This window comes from Convolutriloba macropyga, chromosome 1, assembly GCF_964194025.1.
Source record: "Convolutriloba macropyga chromosome 1, txConMacr16.3, whole genome shotgun sequence".
Lineage (NCBI taxonomy): Eukaryota > Metazoa > Xenacoelomorpha > Acoela > Convolutidae > Convolutriloba > Convolutriloba macropyga.
Genome location: NC_134468.1, coordinates 31268579 through 31293838, shown reverse-complemented (window position 1 = coordinate 31293838; position 25260 = coordinate 31268579). Strand labels below are relative to the sequence as shown.

Here is a 25260-nt window from a genome sequence, read left to right as displayed (position 1 = left end):
AGTAAATATTTTCAATCATTATCCCCTATCGAAGTAATGGTAAAAAAATTCACATTAACTATAAAAAGGAACTTCTTATAAAACTCAAAAAGCGTTCTATCAATTGATTGTTACTGCATTGTTCATAAAAGAGTCCGTGGAGAAAAAAATACCACTTTCTCCAATTCGTTTCAGAAAAAAAAAACAAAAGCCAGCGGATCAAGCGTATAAATAGTTAAGGCGGTGCACTCCATTTCCTTACGAGATAGTCTTTAGATCTTCCCAAATGGCTGAACAAATTTTTCAACAAAACCACAGAACCTATGTTCCACAGAAGAACGTTTTCGAAAGACTCTGGTACCATAATACCTTTTGAAAAGAACATAAGTTCTGTAGATCTGAATTTTAACATATTTAGTTCTAAATTCCTTGCAGTCAGTAGTTTCACTGAGACAAATAAAAGTTATTTTTTAACAGAAAATAAGGTAATCCCAATGCCAAATTGTTTAAATACTTGATCGTTATCTGTTCAATCTCTGTGAAAAAACGCTTGAAGCAAACGGAAAAAGGTAAAATTGTAAAATTTGCCAAATGATCAATTAAATAAACATATAATTATGCAGTAAAATGGCAATAAAATCAGAGACACTAAAAATATACTATAATATATGTCATGCAAAAATTGAAAGTAAAATGTTTACGCTTCTGCCTTTTCAAGGCGAAATTGCAGCAACACGAAGAAAGTGCGTCAGATAACTAAATGGTAGAATCCAATTGACTTTCAATTAAACCTTTGAGCCTGATTTGAAAAGTAAAATTGAACCAATCAATTAGAGGGCGGCGCTTTATTCTAGATGAACTCAAACAATCCTCAAGAGAGAGAAAAGGAGCGTCAATTATTGTTTGTGAAAAGATTTTGCGGTGAAGGAACAAGCAAGCGCAAACGTAACTATTTGACGAAGGAATTAAAAAGAGAAAAAGTGTTCAGGGAAATAAAAAACAAAAGATTGTGAAAAGACAACGTGAATTGTTGTGAATTATTGTTGTAAAGTATAATTGTAATCGTGAATTATCTAGTCTGGATTTGAAAGCGCATTTGGTAAAATCACTAAATCCTTTAAAACAGCACACTCACTTTTTTCTCTCCTCTCGTATAGGCGGGGAAAATAGAACAAAATAAGAAATACCTCTCTGTGCAAAAATCGACAAAACCAGATATTTTGATGTAGCCACAATGTTCAAGAAGGAAAAACTTAACGTGCAAATCAATAAAGAAGAAATGTTTTAAATGTTTCCTCAAATAATCGAAAAGCCGACAAAAATTTATGATTGCAAAGTTGAAACGCGATTGCGTACCGCCATTCCGCCTTTACGCTTTGTTGCGTTAAGTACAACAGGTTCGCATAATTGATATTGAATTTGATGTTAATTTGATGAACTTCAAGAGGAAGCGACGGAAGAAAATTCAATGTGATAATGAATAAACGTCTGATGGGTTTTTTTATCACGGAGTACGGCGCTTTATTAACTCGGGCTCTCAAAATAATAGCAGCACAATCGGAGGGGGTATGCAAGTACCATAATTTGAAAACAGCAACACCGCTCTCAAATAGTTGAAATAAATTGAATTACATCGAATGAGAAATTTAAGCATAAGAAAAGATAATAGAGTTTTGTGAGTGCAGAAGAGAAAGATTAATGTGTGCGGCCGGGCGGGAAGGGATGGTTATAAGGATATAACATGTACTAACCTAGTTAAGCAGTTATAAATTTGCAGTTAACCTCATAAAAAGAGTAGGGCGGTGTATCGGTTTAAGCGTGAACAATTTCCATTATCGACGCCTTCACCATTGGTGAGTTTTGTTATTGATTTAACAAGGAAACGTTAAAAATTGCGCTGAAATGAAGAAAAGCGTCATCCAAGCATACACAAAAAGTGCGCAAAATCGAATCTTTTCCAACTGATTAGCAATACATGCTTTAGCATTAAGCAACGGCAGCTCCATTTTTTGTTCTTTTAATCATTAGACTTTTCTACATTAAATCTCTATTACAGAAAGACTTTAAAACACGACTAAATCTGCACAATAACGGGATAAAACCAGATTAAAATTGAACTATTTCACCTTTTAACTGTTCATTTCTGACAAATAAGTTACAATTTTCAAAATGCTTAGCTCAAAAACTCGCAAACAATTGAGAATTAGCCTGCTTAAAATGTTTTTACACAAAAGAATATCGTGAACACCCAATATTTGAAAAAGATCGAGAACCCTCTAAAAAACATCAAAGCAATCCGCTTGGTTTGATTGTGCTCAAAAACACGCCTTTTATTAAGACAAAGGTTCATTGAGAGAAAAATATAACGGAAAGAGAAAAAAAGAGAAACAGGAAATCATTTTTATCTTTCTTTGAGCTAATAACATGCTCTAACAAAGAAACAGTGTCAAGACGGCTTTTTGAGCATTACCTGAACTTAGCGCCATTTTTGCAGTTAGAATTGTCCATGAAATGTTTCATGCACAAAATGAGTACTGAGCAAAAATTAACTAAGCTATTTCATAAAAGTTAAAAGAAAACATTTATTTCATGCTTTTTGGTTTTTCAAAAATAGAACTTTTTGAAATTTTCGGGAATTCGACTTAAAAACATTCAAGAAGATGATCGCATATCCCATTTTTCAAAAGCATTAATATTGCATTTGTGTTTGGTGATCATTAACTTTCGTTAACGTCGATCCACTTTTTATTTTGATTTTTTATCGCAAAACTGGGAACTTCAACGTCATGATGACATGTAAAAGAAGCCGGAAATGATCGTTGTTTTGTTATTATGTAGATAAAAAAGTAAGAGTGCGCAATCAAAAGCCGAATTAATTAAGGAAAAGGATATAGATTGCTGGTTATCGAGGGTGAAGCCTGACCATCATTAGCATTAAAGCCCAATATCAAATAAATTAATACTTTTAATGAAATTCAGAACGCAAAAATACCTTTCTAACATTCTGATTAGTTTCTCTCAGCATGAGACTGCGAAATTCTCATTCCATGAAAAAATTAGGAGAATGTCAATTGAGCAAAAATCATGCGAATTGTTCGTTTATCAAAAGACTATCAGAAAATATAGACAATAAATACACGAAACCAGTTCCTATTGAAATTGGGGCGGTCGAAAAAGCACATTATATCCACAGGGAAATTCATTGTTGAGCAAGTAATGTTGAAAAAGCCCATCCAGCAAAAATAAATTTATTGAACAGTACCTTTTTTGGGAGAAATCGAGATTTAAATGTTGAAAATGTTAGGCTTCTTTCCAGCTTTTTTTGAACACTTTTGCTGGCGTCTTTGCCCAGTTTGTGCTAATATTGAAATAAAAGCCTGATTTCGGATTTTCAATATATCTTCATTTTCCAAGAAAAGATTTCAAAGGTATTACGAATATTTTGATTTGGTATTTCTTTTCAAACAAGGAGGCTCCGTAATGTGCGTTTGCACAAAATGTCCAGACCCCACTCATTCAGGTTTTTTAATTAATTGACAACCAAATAAGGACGAGAAAGAAAACTTTCAAAAATTCAAATAATTTCCAAATATAAGTGGTGTATGAACAAAAGATGGTGTCTTTTCTTCTCAGGTAACAATTAATTCCAAAACGTCTAATATTTTTCTAGAACATTGGATTTCAAAGCCATGAAAAACTTCAGTTATCAACTGAAATTGGTAAATAGACTATTTTGGTCATTTATTTGAAGCCAAAAAGACCCGCAATTTTCCTATGACTACAAAAGAACAAAAGACAAAAATGAAAAATTCTGTTAAGTTTGGCTAGTAGACGGAACCATTGTCGAAACCATTGAAATCAAAATGTACTCCTTGAAAAAATTGATAGATCAACTTTTTCAACAACAGTATTGTGAAAAGACAAGAAAAGGACCAACAAAAATGGGAAAGTGTCCAAATAAATTTTTTTTTCTTTGAAAACTCGTGGCAACAACGCCAAAAAACCATTACTTGAAAAGTGAAACGGCAATAAATGTCATAATTTAATCCACTAGAAAAAAAAAGGTAACTTACGCAACTCAAAAAAAGGATCTTAAGCTAAAAGTTGCCCAAAAGAAAGAGAAAAAAGTTGCAAAGCTCCATTATCCATTTTCATTTTGGAAACGACCTTAAGCTTTCAACTAAAAATCAGATAAGTTTCACTGGAACACCTCGGGAAAACAATTGGACCTATCATTAGTAAGCCTTGAAGTGAACTGCTGTTCTGCAAATTTTAAAAAAGCGAAACTGCAATATGATTTGTTTTAAAAAAGACAGCAACTGATTACAATCTTTTTTAATTTTGGATTTAAAGAAACAAGAATTCAACCAAAACTAGCCTTGCTATTGCTCTTTGTCCAGAAAGAACTTGCAATCGTTTAAAATATTATGGATAAGGATAATTTGACAAAAAGTGTGAATATATCAAAAAAATTTTTGAACTTTCATCGATTTAAATTTTGAACTTTCATCGAGTTAATGGATTAAGAAAAAACTTGCAAAAGTTTTATTCACGAACATCTTCAGTGAAAATAGCCTATTTGAGCGTAATCTCAGCGAAATCTTTAAACAATTTTTTCGTAAAATGTTCACAAAATTTTAAATCTCGATAAATCCGTCAAAAAAAGACATTCAAAAAATCTTTTAATTGTACATTCTACGCTGGACCGGCTTCTTATTAATACCACAGACAACCCTCTACGATGATGTCATCAATTGCACAAAATTGACTGCAAAAATTTAAAAAAAAAGTCTGAGAAACCGCTGGCACAATAAACACAAGCACCACCAAATATAGCCAAAACAGTTGGTTCAAACAATTCACCAACTCCCTTTCATCTTCAAACAAAAAACCAATGAGACTATCGTTAACAATTTTGTCATATTATAGGCAAAAATTGATTATGATTAAAACTTAGATTACGAAAAATTGGAACAAAACAACTGTAGTTAGGCTAAAGTTCATAAAATTTTATATTTTTTAATAAACTTTTTTTTAATTACTATCCTTTTTTACTAACCTTTTAAACTAACCTTTAACTAAGTTTTAAATAATTAACTACCCTTTTTCTAATCAAAAGTTTTTGCTTTTTTTTTGAGATTAAATTAACCATCAATTTTCAGTGCGTTTTACGCCAATTTATCCAGACATCATCAAGAACATTAACTAAAAAGAGCTCTAATTAAACTTATAGTCCCTTACACGATATTTAAAAATCCTATTTGTCAATATCAAACAATTTTTCGTCATTTTTCGGCCTTTTTTGATTAGTGATATTTTTTTCAACGACTAAACTGATAAATGGTGCCAGGAAATTGGACATCATTTGCATGCGATTGAGTTTAAGCAAATGCATTGTAATTCCACAAAATCTCACAAAATAGGCGCCTCTAATTTTTGTTCAACGATTTCTCTTTCATTCATGTTGCTTATAACTAATTCTATCAAAATTAAAGACTGAGCTTGCCGTTTGATTACCTGAAACAACCTTAATCAAAGATACCTGTAAACTTTTTACCTGCAAATACCGATGAATCTGGGACAAAAATTACACATATAAAAAAATTTATACGAAATTACTAATTGTTAATAACTAGAGCCTTAAAAGCTGCTATCTACATCTCTTGGATGATTGTTTATTATTCAAACGAGGGGCAAAAAATCCGACTTAGTTACGGAGGAAAAAAATGGTTACCATTTTACACTGGGCTATTACTTTTTGTCAGTAATCCGTTAAATAATGAAAGGTTATCGTTTCAATATTGCTCTTCTGTCTTAACCCAAATCACTTTTTCCTTAAACGTTAACTTTGTTAAAAAAAATTTTGGGAAAATGCGGTAAAGAAAATTAAAAATTGTTGCCTAGAGAAGAAAAGAGGAAAAATTTTTCGAACCAAGAAGCTAGAGCTGCTCAATGTCAGAGAGGTCTGATAGGGCTTTTTAATGTGCATTGACACGAGGAACAAATTTTTTTATATATATATATATATATATATATATATATATATATATATATATACTTCGAACTTTTACAGAAATATAATTAAAAGAACTTTTATAGAAACATAATTCAACAAGTACAAATTCAAAAGTTTAACTCAATAATTTTTTGTTACACCTATGCTTTCAAGAAACAAAAGAGAAAAATTCAGTTTTGAAAAACTGGCTAGCTTTTGTAAACATTGTGCTTTTTACGGGGTTTCAAATTATGCTATTTACTGCTTTTTTCCAATAAGAATCGCTGCGTGAAAAAAAATTGAGCAACAAAAGCAGTCCTTCAATGCAGTTTTGACATTGAAGTACAAATCATCTGATATATTTCATTTATTAGGCTTTTTTTATTTCTTTCTGATGTTAGAATTTCTCAAAACACGATTTGCTTTTCTGAATAGGAGCAAAGATTTATTTCTTTGAAAGGCTTGAATGAGAGTTTATTCACTTCAAGGTAATTGCTGTAAAAGCATAAGCAGACGTGAAAACGGGAACCAGGTTCCGCTTTTTCATAATTCAAGTTGAGGCAATTTTACTTGTCTTTAAGTGGGAGTAAACGTAAAGTGTATACAAAGCCTCCAACCACATTTAAAGATGGGCACCAGAAAGTGAACAAATTAATATTATTGAAGAGTTATTGGTTCTGAAGTATATATATGTATGTGTTATGAAAATCAACCAAAAATAGATGCTCTTCGAAAAATAAATAGACTCAAGTGAAAAAATCAAGTCCTAAATCAAGAGTGCAAACGTCATATAATGTTTGGTTGGTTGGATTTCAAGTAAACGCAGGAGAATGCTTATGTTCTTGCGCCAATCAGCGTAAGAAAAGACAAAGGTTAATATGTACCACAATTTCCTGATGAACCCAATTTCCTCGAACTCAATTTCCTGATGAACTGTACTCTGAGATAAAGGGCGAGGTGATTTTACAAAAATATGCAAAAATAAGAAATATTTGCAAAAATGATATAGGGTTTGGGTGATGCCGCCATAACGGTGACGTCAGGATAAAAATTTCACCTGAATAATCTTTTTCAAATAATCACGAGTTTTTCATTTTACTGAACACATTTTAATGGCCAAGCAAAACTCTTTTCAAAAAGACTACAAAAATCATATGTAACTATACTAATTTTTTCTTTAAAAAATTCTTCAAATCTAAATGACTGTAATTTGGAATGATTGTGATAAAACGGTTAATGAAATATCCTGCAACGGGTAAATTGCAATAATTCGAATACAAATCAATTGGGAAAGATCTAGATTTCGGGTAAAAATGGGCAACCAATTTCGTTTTTCAAATTGCCTGAATTCTTCTAGGAAAGCGTTTGTATACACCTTCTTATTAAACGTCTAAAAAATAAGAGAAAGAGGCCTGCTCGTGTCTTAGCCAACGGAAATGAACAGTTATTTTGTGTACGAAAACGTTTGATGCGACTCTGTATATGCTGAACAAGAACAAAATGATTATACATTTTTATTTAGTTAAGGAAGCTTTGAAAAACACCATTAGACAGAAAAGAAACAATTTAACAGTTAAATTATTTGAGTAATCAGATTTCATTATGCATACTTAGACGCGCGAAAGTGCCTGAGTGAAAGAGAATGAAGATAGAGTTTCTGCAAATTGCATTCTGACTGAGAGGATAAAGAATAAGGAAATTGGCCCGATAAAGCTTAAAAAAGCCCTAGATAACAACTGAAGGAAAAAACTAGAGAGTTTGTGAAACAAGGTTCATTAAGCTAAGATAGTGCACAGACATATATAAAGGGCAGATGAGTTCTATACTCAGTATCATTGAAATCACAACAAAATTTCCGGTGACTGACATGGTTCTCTGATTTTTTAAAAATTTAACATCCATAATAGATTCTTAAGAAAATAATTTTAAAATGTACTTATTAAAACTAAGCTGAGATATGTTTGTTTTAATTCAATGACGCCAAGTGCAGAAAAAATCTGAGCTGAAAAACCTATAAATTTTATAGTTAGGAGAACAATAGTACTTTTCGCCTTCCACAAATCTGAATTATTTTTGGTATCAAAAAATTTTTTGAATGATTATTTATTACACAATTTATCTACCGCGTACAGTAGATGATCTATCAGTGATCTGGCTTCTTGGGTTAATGCAGGCACAACAAAAAGTGTGCGCAGAAAAATTTTGAATTTTAATAAACATTGATTAACGTTACCAGGGTCCAATTTTCACATTAAGAAAACGGTTTTTGCCAAAAGAGCTTTCGGTTTTTGCCAAAAGAGCTTTTAATTATCTCATTACTGCCATATTATTCTTATATCGCTCGACTTTTTATCTTCACAATACATACGAGAAACAGTCCTACAACCCATATATCGCAAAACTTGATCACAGTTGACAAAAATCAAGACGTGAGCGAAATCGGGTTTGAAAAAATCTCTCATTAAATAAGGTACGGAGTACACATAGTGTAAAACGAAATGCACTTAATAATTCGAGTAAATTCATTCGTTTCTCAAACATGACGTAACGTATTGAGCTAGCTACGAATCAGAAGTAAAAGAACATAACAGGACAAGCCCTGAATCTAATTCAATAAATTGAAATAACTAATGACCTTTACTTTCAATCAACAGCAAATTTCTGTGAGTCAACAAAAAGTATCTCTGAGGAAACATGAAAATCTGAAGTCAATTTTAAAAGTGTTATTGGTCCAAAAGCTAATGTCTCGAAAATCATCAAAATTCACAACACTTTTTAAAACTGACCCTATGCATCTTGCCAATGCACATAGAAAAATCAACATTGAAGACGTTGACAAAATCAATGGGAGACAAAGTAAAAAGAGCAAAAACAAACTTAAGAAAAATGAGAATCTTTTTCAAAATTCGTGTTCCCAAAGCACAACTAGAAGACAAAACCACTAAGCATAGCATAGCTTACAAAATTAGAGCAAAAGGTGGAAAAAAGACCAAAATGCCAAATAAGGGCAAGATTCAGAATTTCAGTAAAATTTTCAGAAACAAATGGTATCCAAGTTCTCTAGAATATGCTAAAACAATAAGTTGAAATTGCGCCGCACTTGAAAAACATTAAGAACTGTTAATATTTGCGACTAGACCACAAGATAAACAACAAAAATGGGCAGACATGAAAATCTGACAATATTTTCTGAAAATAAACTAAAAGTCATATAAACCACTGAGGTGTGTGTGTGTGTGTGTGTGTGTGTGTGTGTGTGTGTGTGTGTGACTACAAAAGATTGATTAAACTCATTTATGCCTCAGCAGGCACCAATCAAACGCTTAATTAAAGGGCATAATTAACAAGAAAACAAAATAAATAGCAAATACAGGCAAAACCCAATTGATCGCAATTTTTTTTTGAATTCAAATAATGGCAATAGCTAGCTCATTAGCAACCAATGAGACTTGTCTTAAACGACACTAATTGATAACACAAGAAACGGAAGAACACACAAGTCTTAAAATCAAAGAAAAATTTAGCTATAAACTGAAGTAAACAATTTGACTCAAATATGCATCACATCCAATCGTTAAGAGCTGCCAATACAGCGAGTAAGCGATACGACAGTAGAAATAACGAAAGCAATACTAGCAAACGTCAAAAAATTTATATTTTAAGAGAACGAAGATTTCAAAGTCTTAAAAAACCTTAGGTGCTGTTTACGGAGTTTAAATGCAAACAGTTTTTAATTGTTATTTAAAGTCACTGTTATCGTAAATAATCCTTTTTTAGTTTGTAAAGCTGATTTTGAGACTGACCACATCCTAAGATGAAAAATAATTCCATAGTAATTGAAATTATTTTTTTTGGTTAAAAACTTTCCAAAATGTAGAATTGTTTTTCGGGAAGAAAACTACATAAGATGATTTGAGAAACGTTTTCAGATGGGAAGTTATTGATAAAAAAGAATTGGGAATTTCAATTCCAGATACTTAATGATACATCACTGTTATACAAAAAATATAAACCGGACAAATAGTTACAAACTCGAAATTAAAAAGCACGCCGATTAACCGTCGCGTCTTTCCACGCAGATGTATGAGACGAGCACAAGTTTAGTCGTAGGTCATGATTAAATTTTAGTTGTGGCTGCTCATTTGAAGTGAACAAAAATACCTACTACGATATCTAGAAGAATAAAAAGCAACTAACTGCCCATCAAGTAATTTTGAAGTGATGGAGGACATTTATCCACCTATTAGAAAGGGTTTCACATGGATTATTTGTACTAGCGCACATCATTTTTTTTCAAAACTTTCATTTTAGTTTTTATCCACTGAAAGCATAAAATGGTAATTTTTTAATGAACGCTATGTGGTCAGAAATCCACTTAATATTCTAGCGCAGCCACGAAAACAACAAAAAAGAAACCCATGTTTAATAACATGCATATTATTGTTCATTTTTGTCCATAATTAAAAAAAAATGGACGCAGCGTCTCATCGTCTCAAATAATTTTCTATTAACTTGGGCGACATCCAACAAAAAAAATTTAAAACAAGCGTATATAAACATAAGTCTCAAAACTGCAGAAAACGCTTGTTTTTAACTGAAAATGCACACAAGCAAACCAATAAGTAAGTGATGCGATAAAATTCTATAATCAAAGTCAGGGCAAAATTACCATTGAGTCTAAGAAGTTCAAATAATGTGGAGGCTTTAATTTGGGTGTGGCGGGTGAATAAAGGCGGAGCAGCAACGTGTAACTTGATGAAGACTGTGGAATTGGGGGTAATAGCTTTGGTGACAAGGTTTTCCCTCAACCCGGTAATTCAATCACGCTTAACGCAAGCACAGTCACGGTAACCCCGACCCAAATAGTTCCGGTCAAGGGAGAGAAAAAATGAGCAAATTTAACCTAGTAATACTTTTATATAGAATAGGTTATCAAATTATAACCAATATTTTTTTATCACATAGCGAAACGAATGAGAAAAATTCATGCTTTTTCTGGTTTTAGTTCAATGTTTCTGTTATGAGAGTTTATAACTAACATATATGGTTTAGATCTAAGCAAAATTAAAACTGATAAAAAATGAGACAGAAAAAATTGTTTTCACCCTTTGAATGCAACTTCCTGTAGTATTGATTGAGCACGGTTAGATTACAGGTCATATTTTAGCTTATTCATGCTAATCGGATCGTAAAAATGGCAGAAACGTGGAAATTGCCCTCTAAATGCAGGAAGCAAATTTGGGTCAAAAGGGGTGTTCAATTAAGTCATATATTTTAAAAATGTGGAAATTAGCCTGAATACTGTCAAATTAATGTCGCATCAATGGGACTTTCAAAATGCAATAAAACCCAACTGGTTTTTCGTACAAAAGCTGTCAGAAAGGTAAAAAAAATGTAAACACCAGAGTATTACGCCAAATATGGGGACAATTTTTAAAAAATAATAAGTTTAGGAGCGCGTAGGTGTAGGCAAGTTGATTACGATAGAATTTTGGGTAATTGCGGCCTGTTGTTTATTAAATGAGCAAAAAATGAATAGGAAAAAGTCTATTTTTGAACAGATTAGAACACCTTTAATGAAGGCCTTTGTGTTTTATGAATTAAAAAAAGAAACAATAAACAAACTAATTGAGGAACATACACAAGGTCTAAATAGACTATCGTAAAAAAAACAAAAAGTGAAAAAAAAATTCTCCGTAAAAGACCATCTAAGAAGAATTCTCTTCTTTCAAAGTTATTTCAACGAAAATTTTTGATAGGATTTTGTTCTATAAAAGTTTCAAATAAATCCAAGCAGCATACAAGAAGTTAAAAGAGACCATACAAGGTATGTGAAACGCGTTAGACAAATTTTTGTTCCTTAAATGAACAAAAAAGCGAGTAGATAAACAAGTGCAATTATTTCGAAACAGATTAGAAGCCCTTAATGAAGAATGTCATCAATTGAGGTTTATTCATCGCGAGACTGCTTTATAATTTCCCCAATGGATTCTGAGATGACCTTCCCCTGATGACTTGCTTTAAGTGCCCAGTTGACATTTGATGCCTGAGGGCTTCTGCAATTACTGAGACAATATTATGGTATTAAAGGGGATGCTATCAAAATGATATTATATGCTTTACTTTATGTAATCTACATGAATATTGTCATTATAATGTGGAACCCTACTTCGGGGGTAATTGCGTGCTACTGAGCAGAGGTCATGCTATGCTGAATTTAACCTGATTTACCGAATTTAGAGATTATTTGCCTGAAAGATTTGAATATCTGTCAGAAATGTGAGACAAACGTGAAGAAAAGTCTGTCAGAATCGTGAAACGTGAAATATAATGAAACGCTACCACCTCCTAGTGTTTTTTACATAGATAAAAACCCAAGGCTTCAAGCAACTAGAATGAATTGTTGAAGATTATGACGTCCGAAACTGACTTGGGTATTTTTAAACTTTTAATAGTTTTTTTTAGCTTGGGTTAATTATTACTCGGCGAAGTCAATTACGGTGAAAAAACGAAAATTGAATCATTTGGGGAGCTGATATTCTGATAATATAATGTATATATTATCGTGATAATGTAAAAATATGTTTGTTACACAATAACAAAAACTTCAAACGTCTTCATTAATTCTGGCGCACAGGCAACTGCAACCACGGAAACGTTGCGTTGAACCCAAGGATTGAAAAAAAAACAGTGAGTTACAAACTTGGTTTTTCGCAATTGCTTCCGATTGAAAAAATGTTGCAAAGCGAACACAATTTTCGTAATCATCTCGATATGTTATACAATATGTCTATTTCCTGGCTGACAAACCATCCAAAAATCAAACAAAAAGGCTCATATGTTTTCCTCAAGAATCAAGAAAAGAGTGGAAAAATTGTACTAAAACACGTTCTGGCTGTGTTTTGATTAATAAGCGGTAGCATTTAGAAACGCTAACAAATTCAGAAGATAGATTAGTATACTTCTTTCTGTACAAATTTTTCAAGTCAAGAGACAGCAGTAACCTTGTTTGCTGTTTTTATAAGTCCATTCGGAATCCTTAGACGAAATAGTTTCACCTGCGTGGCAACTTTTGAGAAAAACAGTCTACAAATCGGTTCCAAACAATGGAGTACGAAAAACATGAGTTTAAATATTAAGCAACTCATTGCATTCATTAAAAACTGGGAGAGTATAGCTGTATATGGTATACAAATAAAACCTTGGAAAAGAATCTCGATATTGTGCGTTTGCATATAAAATTCCGCCTCCGCTCATCCAAATTTTTGGCTTAAACGTTTACCAAATCAAGCAGATATGAAAAAGATAAATATAAAAAAATGGTAGATCAAGTTTCGTAATTTAAAACTTAATGTATTGGAAACTTGAAGTGTGTCAGACAAAACATGTCACCCTAAGGAGCCACTCACTAGTCAATATTGTCCACTCACTAGTCAATATTAGCCACCACAACTCAAATAGCACAAAAAAATAAGAACTAAAAAATAAAAAACTAACCAAAATTTTACCAGACCTTCGTGTCAAAATAATAAAAACAAAAAAGCAAATAAACTGTTCAAAAGCAAATATGTCAGATAACTCATGCCTTTTATGTCGCCAACGGGAACTCCCTTTAAGGAAACTAGCATACAAGATATCAAAAATCACAACAACTACGAAGCTTAAAAAACCACAGAAATTTTACGAAAACATTAGTCAAAGCTATAAAAATCTTTCGCTGCCCATTGATCAGTTCAAACAATAGCATCAAATCATAGCATTTGTTCTCTCTCCACTTTCAAAGTCGGAGTGCATATTACTTTTTTAAACCAGTCTCTATCTTTCTCCATTTACCAATCATGGCTAACCAATATACTATTCATGGCATCACTTCTTCAATTTGATTCCTCCTTGACGTCAAATAGGGGGGGGGGGGGGAATGTGCCATCCCCCTTCTGGGCCGTCCTGTTATCAACAACATGTAATTATTGCTAATTATACCATATTTAGGCAACAAAATATCTAAAATTAGTCGAAAATTAAACAAAAATTGAACAAAATTATAGTAAATTACCAAATGTTTACAAAAAATCTAGATAACTCCTCGAAAAGTTTGAAAACATTTTTTTTTTCATTTTTCAATTCTACACTCGATGAGCGTCACTCATGTTCTTCTACGTCTAATAAATGCGTCGGTGAAAATTGATGCAACAAAAAACCATTTGAGCATGCAGTTACTCTCCCCGCTAAGTGCAATCAGAAAAAAACGCATATTTTTACGGCATGCAAAACCAAATATTAGCATCAGTTACGAATTTAATTGGTTTTTCCATTATCATGAGCTAAATTTTATAAATAGCCACTTTGAAAAACATTATAGAGAAAAGCTGGGCACAAAATAATTTTCTTTGAGACCGGCCAGCTTTAAATTGAAAAAAAAAGAGTTTAATTGATTAAAACTAAAATTGTTCATGTTTTGTGAAATCTCAGTAAATTTTTCCATGTTTACTATTTCCGAAGTATAGTTACCAAATATTGAAGAACCACATTGACTATTAGTTCCTTGCTCATAAATTATAGGCAATTGATTAAGATGAGATATAAAAACTGCACCCTGATCATAATTGTAGTTGCGAATTTAGAAAACAAAGATTGCAAAAAATAAAATTTCTGTTTTACACTAAAATTGGTAAATCACTAGCATCCAGTCTTTCCTTTCAATTTTCATGAAGGTATTTTTTGGACAGATGTTAACTTTAAAACATCGGAATGCAAAAATTAGTGGAAATTTTGTAAACTGTTAAATATCGATCCAAATAGAAATATTTGACTACTAAGAATAAACAATATCAGAGAAGCTTTGGAAAACAGCTGTTGGATGCTACTCTCAAAGGAAGGTAATAATATGAGAGAAGTTTTTAAAAATACTATTCGGTCTTTAATTGAAAATACATCGTAAGCACACTTATGGGCGCCTCGTGAATTCATTTAATTATGTTTGTTGTACTTTTATTTCCACTCCTTTGTCAGATATCTAGTTTGAAATTTTAAAACTTGTGGTATTAAATTACTCGTCGACATTTTTGGGATACCAGACAAATTTTCACACTTTGTTCAGATTGTTTTAAAAGCAGATCAAGTGGGGAAAGAACTTTAAAGACGGAAGTCAACCTTAATCGATGTAACTGGCCACAACAGAACAAATGAAGTGATAAGTATAAGTACACACTATCTATATTGAGAAATAATTGATCACATGAAACAAAAAACTTTCACCACTTTGGAAAAAATATATTTGTTGTTGTTTATTGTTAAACTTTCTATAGAACAGAAATAACTCTGTAAAATTATAGCAATAAATTGCGAATATGGCTGAATGCTAACGTGCTGATAGTTTTTATAAAGAAACATATAGGTGCAATTCATCAAATATTAACGAGTTTTAAGACAAAAATGATTATAGAAACCTAGAGGTCAACTTGGGCAATCGTTAGAAAACTTTTTGCAAGTGAATGGCTGCAGCTAATTCTTGAGATCAAATTGAATTATATTTCAAAATGAAGTAAAAACGAATTGACGTGTAATTTGGGGGATAGTTTGGTGATTGGTTTGAATAAGTTAGGAATAGGGAAGAAGAGAGATAAAGGGGGAAGGCGGCGGCAGTTAGGTGATGGTTGGGTTCTTGTTGTGGGCGGATTGATAGATGGTAGATGTGTTCCTGGGGGTAATTGGGTCAACGGAAATAAACGTGAACAGAAGGAATTGTTCAGTGGTCTAAATGGCTGATGAAAACTCAACAGATCAACTCGTGGGACACTAGGCTGCACATACGCAAACAGAGACACACCTAATACCCGGGCAGGCACAGTAGAAAGAAAATAATTGGTTTGCGCAACCCAAATCAATTAGCTACCAACTTACTACTTGCATTGGGGTTCAAATGATGGAAACAAAGCATTCTTTCTCTCGGGGGTGGGGGTTGCGGTACCCCTACACTCGCAAATGGCGGGAGGGGTGGTCCATGGATCAGCATAGCTATGGTATGAATGCTTGGTTATTTAGTCAGCTATCTAGTTAGCACTAAGTTAATGCATCTCTCAAGGAATTGGGTTTGTGTTCCTTGACGGGATTGGGTGTAAGCGGGCGCCGGAATTGGGGGAGGGGGTCATAGGTGGAAAAGAGTTCGGTAGGTGGGTTTTGGTGATGTGTTGGTGGAAAGAATTGGGCTCATTTTGAGATAGAAAATTGGGGCCGGGTGTGGGTACCAAATTGAGTATAAATTGGATTTCACTATCAAAAAAGGTACATCCATTTTACAATTTACAATACATAGCTACACTAGCAAAAAGGGCAGCCACGCAGCCAACAAGCAAGGAGCGAGCAGGCAAGGAGCATCGCCTCCGCCCCGGGGCTCGAATAAGCTGTGCGTCACGTCGCGATCTCAACACAAAAAGCTTACTAGAGAGTAACTAGAGACAATTATGTGCTACCTATCTATACGCTTATCTAGCTAGTTTAGTTTGATACCACCAACAGTGCCGTACTGAGAATTAAAACGGTCACAATCACTAAAATGTCGCCGAATCTTGAACTAAATTAGATATCAAATTTAGGATCTGTCGCCCGCTATGAGAGTGTATAAATTACGGAACCAATTCCCTGCTCGAGATATTAATTCTATTCCCAGATCGAAGTATTAATTCAAATTCCTGCCTGGAAAACAGGGAAAACTTCTAAAAAGGGGAAATAGTGCCTTGAGTGTAGCAAAAAGTCACGCTATAAGATTTCCCTAGAAAGTTTTCACTAACATTAACGCAGAATATTTTACTGACATTTACGCAGAAAAAAGTCGCTAATTGACGCACAAAATTCGACGTATTTATTTCAATAGAAATTTTGTAAACAATGACGAAATAAATGGGAGTAGTGAAGTTGAAATAGGATGAAAGGAAAACTTGATTCAATTGTGAATATTTAGCATAAAGGAAGTTAATTAATTATCCGTTTGTCACGCATTCAAACCAAGCAAGCTAATGTACCGTATCGATTTCTCTGATCAATAGTAGGAAAAAGAAGCCAATTATCTTGAGAAAATAAGTCTTTACAACATATGAACAAAAATGTCATACCGGTATGAGCATTTTTGCGTGTGGAGAACGCTGAAAACATTGAAGGAAAGCTCAAAATAACAGAGTAAGATCACGCATATAATGCTAGCTTGTCTTTTCCGTGCTTTATGATGAAAGAAATTGGTTAGGGTGCAATTTGGTCATTATAAACCATAAAAACATGCAAGCGCACAGATCAAATGACGTCATCGATTTTTTAGGAAGCAAAGGAGACAAATCAAAAAAAGTAACATCAAAATTGTCTGAAATAGCTGCAATAAATTTGAAATTTAGTGAACTTACAAAAAAAAGCAAAAACATGATTATAAATAAAGCGTAAAATGTTTGAAAGTCAAGACAAGTGAAATCCTAGACATGGGTGGATATAAGTTGCAGCTTTGTTCACAGAGTACAAACCCGGTAAAACAAAGAGTAAGAACTGCTTTACAAAGGATAGCTGTTGAAATCACTAGAATTGCAGAATTGTTTCAAATTGGGCTCACTCACTCTCTTTATCTCTCAAATATCCCCTCCGGGTTTCATTCTTTTCCTCCTTTCCACATTTGAAAGCAGTTAGCCTAGATTGTTACAAGGATATGGGAAGAAAAGTGAAAGTATTTATCACTGAATAAGATGGAAGTTAATCCAAACGATAAAGCGGAAGGCCGGGTGGGGTGGGGGTGGGTTGAGGGGGGATCATTCAACTAGCTAGCTGGTCGATCTACATGATGTCAAAAACAAAAGAGACAAAATAGTTGACTTTGCCAAGAGTTTTAAAGCGGATAAGCTTCAAATGACTTATTATGTTAAGCTAGCTGACAAAGACAGATTAGACGTAATATATGGGCGTGTCTCAAAAAAGGTTATTGCGGATTTTTACAAGCAGTATTTTTCGTTGTAAACATAACAAGTTAGAGCGCGATACACAAGTTTAAATATGAGAATATAAACGCTGCATTATTTGGTGATATTTTAGTCATATTTGAAACGAAAAAAGACAAAAATGGAAGACATCATTAGAATTAAGAGGAAAACAAAACGTATAACAGAACTAACTGCGTTTTACTGATAAACATAAAATTGTGCTTTATGTAAAATGTCAATTTTCGCTTCTGGACGAGGCAAACAAACACTACCAACTGAACGGAATATTTAAGCATCTTGATAAGACATACATGATCTAGTCCATAACGCCGCAGAGGTATACCCAAATCGTCACGGCCAAATTTGCCTGATCCGTGTATCTCTTGTTCTTTTCTCTTATGTTATTACATTGAAAACGCAACAATACTGCAAAAGATACTTTAGTGAAAAGAGACAAAATTGAGGAGAATTGCGCAACCAGTGTTCGCAAAAATGTTCAAATTTTATCCGCCAAACTGAGATACAAGTTATCTATCCTATTTTTCGCGCTCCATGTATCACGAATCTGTTCGATTTATGTATTTCTTTTTCGCACGCAATTAAACTCGATTTCGCACTGAATGTATCTAATTTTCGCACTGAATGTATCTACAATTCGCAAGTAAGCCTAATTAAATGCGCGTTTTCGAGCCTGTAAAAGTGGTTTAAAGCTTTAACAATTGATAACAATTAAGTGATAAAAAATGGTTTACAAGTTAAAAATATACAATATCTTACCAACTTCATGATTTTTCAGGCTTTTATTTGTATTAAAGCACCATCGTTTTGAGATAATTTCATAAAAAATTTGACAAATGAATTCATTTCTGAAAAATTTCTCAGTTTCAAAATAGATTAATGGAGAATGAAATAACCATCACCTGATAATCTTGATCGTCATCTCACCATTTCATCATGGTTTTTCAGTCTTTTAATTGTATTCAAGCATCATTGTTTCAACATAATTTTTTGAAATTTGACAAACAAACTAATTTATGAAATATCCGTCAGTTTCAATTTAGGACGAAGGAAAATGAAATTACCATCTACTGAGATTTTTGATCGTCGGCTCGCTCGATGGCAAATTTTCCCATCTATGAAATGAAATTTTGCCTGTAGCGAGTTCGTAACTCCTCTGGCTCGTCCACGAAAAGATAAAATCCGACAACTAAAATTTCGATAAAAAACACATGTGAATTGATCACTGTTTTTTGTTAAATTTGATTTAGTGAGTGATTCACAATTGCAATCATCAAAAATGGTTTTTTAGTTTATTCAGTATTTTTTTTTGTCTATTGACAGGTTTAAAGGTGTCAAACAATTTTTTCTGAAAAATTCATTTGTTCCTTGTCTGTCCATTATTTTTGTCCGAAAAATCCTTCCATTCCGCGTCTACTTCTTGCGTCTTTTTACAGGTTTACTCGCGTCTATTAAGCTTCGATTCAAAATTTCGTTGCATCTATTTACAGGTTTATGGGTGTCTATTAATTTTTTGCGTCTATTTACATGTTTACAGCTGCCTATTAATTTTGTCGTATGTATTCTGTTTTAGCCCCCACCATTGTTTTTACGCGCCCAGTCACAAAAGATATGTTGTAATATAGCTGGTTGCCATGTAAAAAACTAGCATGTGCGCCTGGGGGCGTAAAAAATATAAGCTCAGTAAGCTGGGGGGGTCAAAACAGAACAGATCCATTTTCTGAAAAAAACCTCCATTCTGTTCTCTCTCTCTCTCTAAATAAATTTCATAAATAAAAAAATCAGAAGCAGATGATTACAGATGCTTACAGATATTTAAAACAACGACCACAATTCAAAACAATTATAATTCGTCGTGTCGTCAATTCTACTTTTGATTAAGTTTGAAATCTGTAAACAACTTTTGCATGCTCAATTATTAAGGCTTTAAATCATGATTGCATGCTCAAAAGCGCGGGTTTAATTAGGCTAAAAGGCAGATTAGAAATACTTTTAAGGCAAAAAATAGATACTTAAGACTTGTCAATTTTTTTTAACAATTTTTAAGTATATCAATTTCGCAAAAATGGCGTAACCCCCTTTTGCAAAAAATAAGATACAATGCTTGTCTCCTAATTTCGTTCATTTTACGTATCTATTTGTTGCACTTATTTTACTATGGCAGTAATTCTGGGGTTTACCTCTGCGTCGTAATGTCATCTCTCGCAAAACTTGAAACATCTTGCAAAGAACTTCGAGATTTCTTAATAAATTTTCATGAGATCTTATCAATATCAGCCAGAAGACTTCTTGTAAATTATTGATAGCATTTTTCTTTGATTTTTGTTCGCTGATAACTTTTTATGGTCTTAACCTGAAGATTTTAGCTTCCAGTGCAAGAGTTCAGGTATTTGCTCTATTATAACAACTTGTTTTTCCCGTGAGCTCAGAAGTAGCTAGAATTTGTACAGAGTTGCTGACAAACATTTGCAGAGTATAAGAACGACTTCTGCATGCAGAAAACGATCACCATAAAACCATTATGATAATTTTGAAGGGCAAAAACGCCTAGTTGAAACCAAACACAATATCAATGGTTTAGCTTGTAAATATTGTCCGGTGAGTTTTCAGAACAAGTTTCCAAACTGTCCTGGTGTAGTGTTTCCTCATTAAACTACTTTATTTGCTCACGTTAGATTCAAATAATGGTCAACTGAAACAGAATATTTTAAATGGGACAAAAAGCCCAGATTTTCAAGTTGTTGCCTTGTCCGAGCAAACACTATAACGATTACAAGTTTCCTTGGACATAAGTTGAAAGTTTTTTGTTCAATTAAAATGGGATTCTTGAACAGATCAACTGACGAAAAAAAACAGGTTCAACGTTTCAATGAGCTGAATATTGAAAAACGTTTGTTATCAGCAGCGTTGAGTTGAGTTCTGAGTTATTTAAAAGGCAGAATTCAACTTTACCCGCACTCACTGTTCAAATCCAAAGTCATCAGTTGGATAAGTGCAAAGTTTTTTACGGGACATTACCCATGGTCCATCTCTCGTCTATCTAAAAGCATTTTGAAAGGTACTAAAGATATTGTCTCAAACTGCATAGTCATAAAAGATCGCATTAAAAAAATTGCAAGATATGAGCCGACAGAACACTTAGCTGCAGTGCAAAACAATATATCATAATTTTTAGCACCAAATTATGATAAGAAGCTGAGTTATAATTTTGACTGCTTAAATATTGACGGGGATTGTAGATAACTGACTGCCCAATTAAAAAGAGCCCTGTTTACTTCCGTTCCAAATTGTCAAAGAACAGATCAAAGCTGGGTAGTTACTGATTCCAATTTTAAACAAAACTGTTAGTTATGACAACATTTAGTTATTCAAAACTTTAATCAGAGACCTAAACTCACAAATTGCTTCCCGTACCTAACATATTCAGTACTGCGTGAGAGTCTAATTCATGTCACATTTTGCACTGAATTTGTCTGATTCAGAGCCATTCAGTGGTTCATTCTGAAATTTCTTCTGATTCAAAAGAATACTGAATATTTTCTCAGCATTCTTCTCTGATTCAGAGAAATTCAGAAAACACTTCACATTTGGTTCTCAAATCCTTCTGAATCAGTACTAAAACTTGAAATTTTTCTGAAATTGTTCTGAATCAGTACTGATTGTCGCTGAACCTTGGGTACGGGTTGCTATTCTCACTCTTTAATAGTTTTTTTTAGCACAACTCTAAATAACGCTGATGTCCGCGATCTGTATCAAGTTTCTGTCCCTTCGTTATTATTTTATTTGCCAGCTCTGACAATATTTTTCCAAAACCCAAGTAAAGACCAGGTTAGTTACAGGCTATGGTTAGATTCAGCGATGGTTAGAATTTGCGCTGCAATACTTAGCGGAAGGATACACTGCAGCGCAACGCCAATAGACAATTTAATGAACAGTGGCACACAAGATGAAGTAGAGAGCTGCTGGTTATGATAAGTTAGAACGTTATAAACTTCAGAAAAGCGCCATATTGCATTACTAACCTTCTGGAAGCTCGACGACGTCTAAATTAGGCAAAATAGGCAACTTCTTAAATTATCCGGAACAATTCCGGCGACACAAATTGTTAACCAATCAGATATTGATCTAAAGTTTTATTTGATTTTTCTTTCAATTTTTCTTAAGAATTTTTGAATATTGTTCAACAATATTTCAACGTTCATAAATATGAAGCTGCTTTTGATTGAGGGATAAAACAACTGGTGGTAACCCCGCTAAAGGAAAATTAACAGTTACGGCTTTGCGTGGCCAAAGAAGGAAGAGTTGTTGTTTGAGGTCTCTTTAGACACATTGACACCTCTTAGGTTCCACACGTCAATTGAGATTTTCTATATAATTTAGTGGATTGTGATTAGTTACTCACTGACAAATGTTCCATCTGGCATGAGGACCAGCTGTTGTTGAGCATTGAACATCTCGGGGTGGGTGATCTCATTGAGACTCTTCCTAGCTGGCGACTTCATCATGCTACGACCAGCAGCCCCCGATCCCAGGATGTCTGGCAGGGGACAGTCGACGTCACTAGTGTCACTCGTATCAGTGTGAAGCAGTTTCTCCATCACTGAAATAAACACCAGTTAAAACTTGTTTTAGATCTGACTCAATTTTAAAAACTTTTCATAAAGTAATGTGAACTCAACTATTTTGTGTCTAAAAAGTAAATGGCAATGAATATAGGCAATGATGCAAAGTAATATATGCGACATTAGAATTATGTTTCAAGTTCTGTCAATAAAATTATCGTATAAGTTGTGACGAAGCAGGTCACCGTCACTAAGCTGAATTTCGCGTCTTGTGAACATCACGTAGCAGCAGATTCCTCGATCCTCGATTTTTTTTAGAAATATATAAATTGAAATTTTCCACCGAAAATCAAAAGCCTGCTTCAAATATGCAAAAGTTTAGCAAAATCACTTTTACAAGAAATACATTTTAGAATCTGTAAAAAACAGCTACATTATTTCTGAGACTTTTTGTGAATCAAGCATCTGAGGTCCGCGAGGAAGCTGGTTTTTGATTACCGTAAAAGCTATTATTTTTGTATCATCATTCAAAATGAAACGCTCATCGCGGAAGACCTACTACTAAGGTATAAAGACGCTTTTTATACCCAAGATAAGAAAATAAAAAGATGGATGTTTCTTCCTCTTTTTTCTCGACAAAAAAGCATAAAAAGAGAACAGTGTTCTAATAAGATATTTTTAAAATTCCTTATTTTTTAAAAACGATAACATTTAAATGCAAAAAAAATAAACGCTATGATAAATTTCAAGCTAAATCCGCTTATAGAGCTCACTAAATGTTGTCAACTTTCCAAATAATGTTAAAATTAAGCCAAACTTTTGACAAGCTGTCCAAAAAAATTTTGTTTACTTGAGGAGAGGCGGCAACCAAAAATATTACCCGTCAGCAGTTTCCGTAGTATTGCTACTGTAGTAATTTTTTTCTGCGAAATGGTTTGCAATCCGAAAAAATTACATTCCTTAAAAAATTTTAAAACGAGGCCGTAGAAAATCTTTTGTCAGTATTAATTAAATTGAAAAGCTGTGATGAGGTTGAGCAGCAAAATTGAAGAACATTAACCAATACTTGATCTGGCGGGATTGAAAAAAAATTAAAAGAAGGGGCAACTTTGACCTCCAGCTTTCTCCTCCTGCTCCAATAACGTATCAACTAGGCAATTAAAACGTCTGTGTTGTCTCTAGAATTCTATTTTTTTCAGAATTTTTCATTTTAAAAAAAAAATTGGCTAAAGAACGCTATTATATGCAAGTAATATGGCTCAAAATGTTCTATTGACCTTCTAACTGGATCGCCGGACTGCATCAAAAAATATTCTCTTTTTTGTAGAAGAAAACAACCAAACCCCTAGAATTTTAACCTAAAAACGTGTTTTGAAAAATAAAAAAATCAAGTTCACAAAAAGTTGATTACCCAACCATTGATATATTTAAAGCAAGCAAGTTAGCAGTAAAAATGCATCCAAGCGCAAGAAAACAATCCGGGATTTTCAAAACCCTTGTTTTAATGCTTATCAACAAAACTATGCAAAAAGTTCAATTGCAAAGAACAAATTTCGATTGCTTTCATTCACAACTTTCAAGAGTTATTTTCAAATGGACTCCATTTCGTATACCTCTTAAAAATCACTCAAATGAACGACGCAATATTTATTATTGCTTCAAAAAATTATTTCCTGCCGTCAAAAACTTGACTTTAATTGACATCTCACATGAACTAAACAGCAAACAGTCAATTATTTTTCAGTTAGGAAATCATTTTCCGTTGCTACAAAATTTCTTCAACGGAGAAATAAAATAGGTCAGTCAATCAAAAAATCGCTTTCGCTTTAAGCCTAATAATGAAAAAATATGGTTAGATTTGCATAAAAGGAAAAAAGCTAAATGAAAATCAACATAAAAAGATTTACAAACACTTTTTACTCCCAAGATAGCAAAAAAACTAGATGAATATCTCTTCCTTTTAGTTTCTCGACAAAAAAGCAAAACAGGGAACAGTGTTCAAAAATTTTTTGCCGTTAGCAGTTTCCAAAGTTTTGCTAAGGTAGTATTTTTGTCTGCGCAATGTCTTGCGATTAACAAAAAATATATTCCTTAAAACGAAATGAAAATGAGGCCGTTTTTCAAGTAGTGAATAAGGTAAGTTGTCAAGAATAGAATTAAATTGAAAAGTTGTGATGTTCAGTATCGAAATTGAACAACAATAACCCATACTTTATTCGGCGGGAATGAAATAAAAACTAACATAAAGGCGACTCTGACATCCAAATTTTCGCTCCAACAACATATCGACTAGCCAATTAAAACTTCTGTGTCGTCTCTAGAATTTGATTTTTTTTCAAATTTTTTTTATTTTCAAAGTAATTGAAAATAAGTTGGACAAAGAACACATTTTTTTGCAAAATAATATGGCTGAAAAATTTTCTATTAATCTTTTAACGGGGTTGCCGGACTTCGCTAAAAATATTCTCTTTTTTAGAAGCAAAGTACCGAACCCCGAATCCCTAGATTTTTAATCCAAAAACGTGTTTTGAAAATTATTAAAATCAATAGGAGACAAAGTTGATCACCCGGTCGTTGATATATTTGACGCAAGCATTTTAGCAGCAATCTTGTTTCAATTCTTATCCACTACACTATACAGAAATTTTGGTTGCAAAGATCAAATTTCGATTGCTTAAATTCATAACCTTCAACACCTATTTTTTAGAAAGATTCCATTTCCTATATTTCTTATAAACCTGCCAAATGAATGACG

The 25260-nt window shown here is 33.2% G+C and overlaps 1 protein-coding gene across 1 annotated transcript in view; it reads right to left on the bottom strand.

Annotated features, from left to right (window-relative positions):
- Positions 1–25260, bottom strand: part of LOC142338286 (uncharacterized) — a 263519-nt gene that overhangs the window by 115580 nt on the left and 122679 nt on the right. The window contains exon 11 of the mRNA XM_075388005.1: positions 22346–22543. Coding sequence (XP_075244120.1) covers positions 22346–22543 — 198 coding nt within the window. The remainder of the gene's footprint in view (positions 1–22345; positions 22544–25260) is intronic.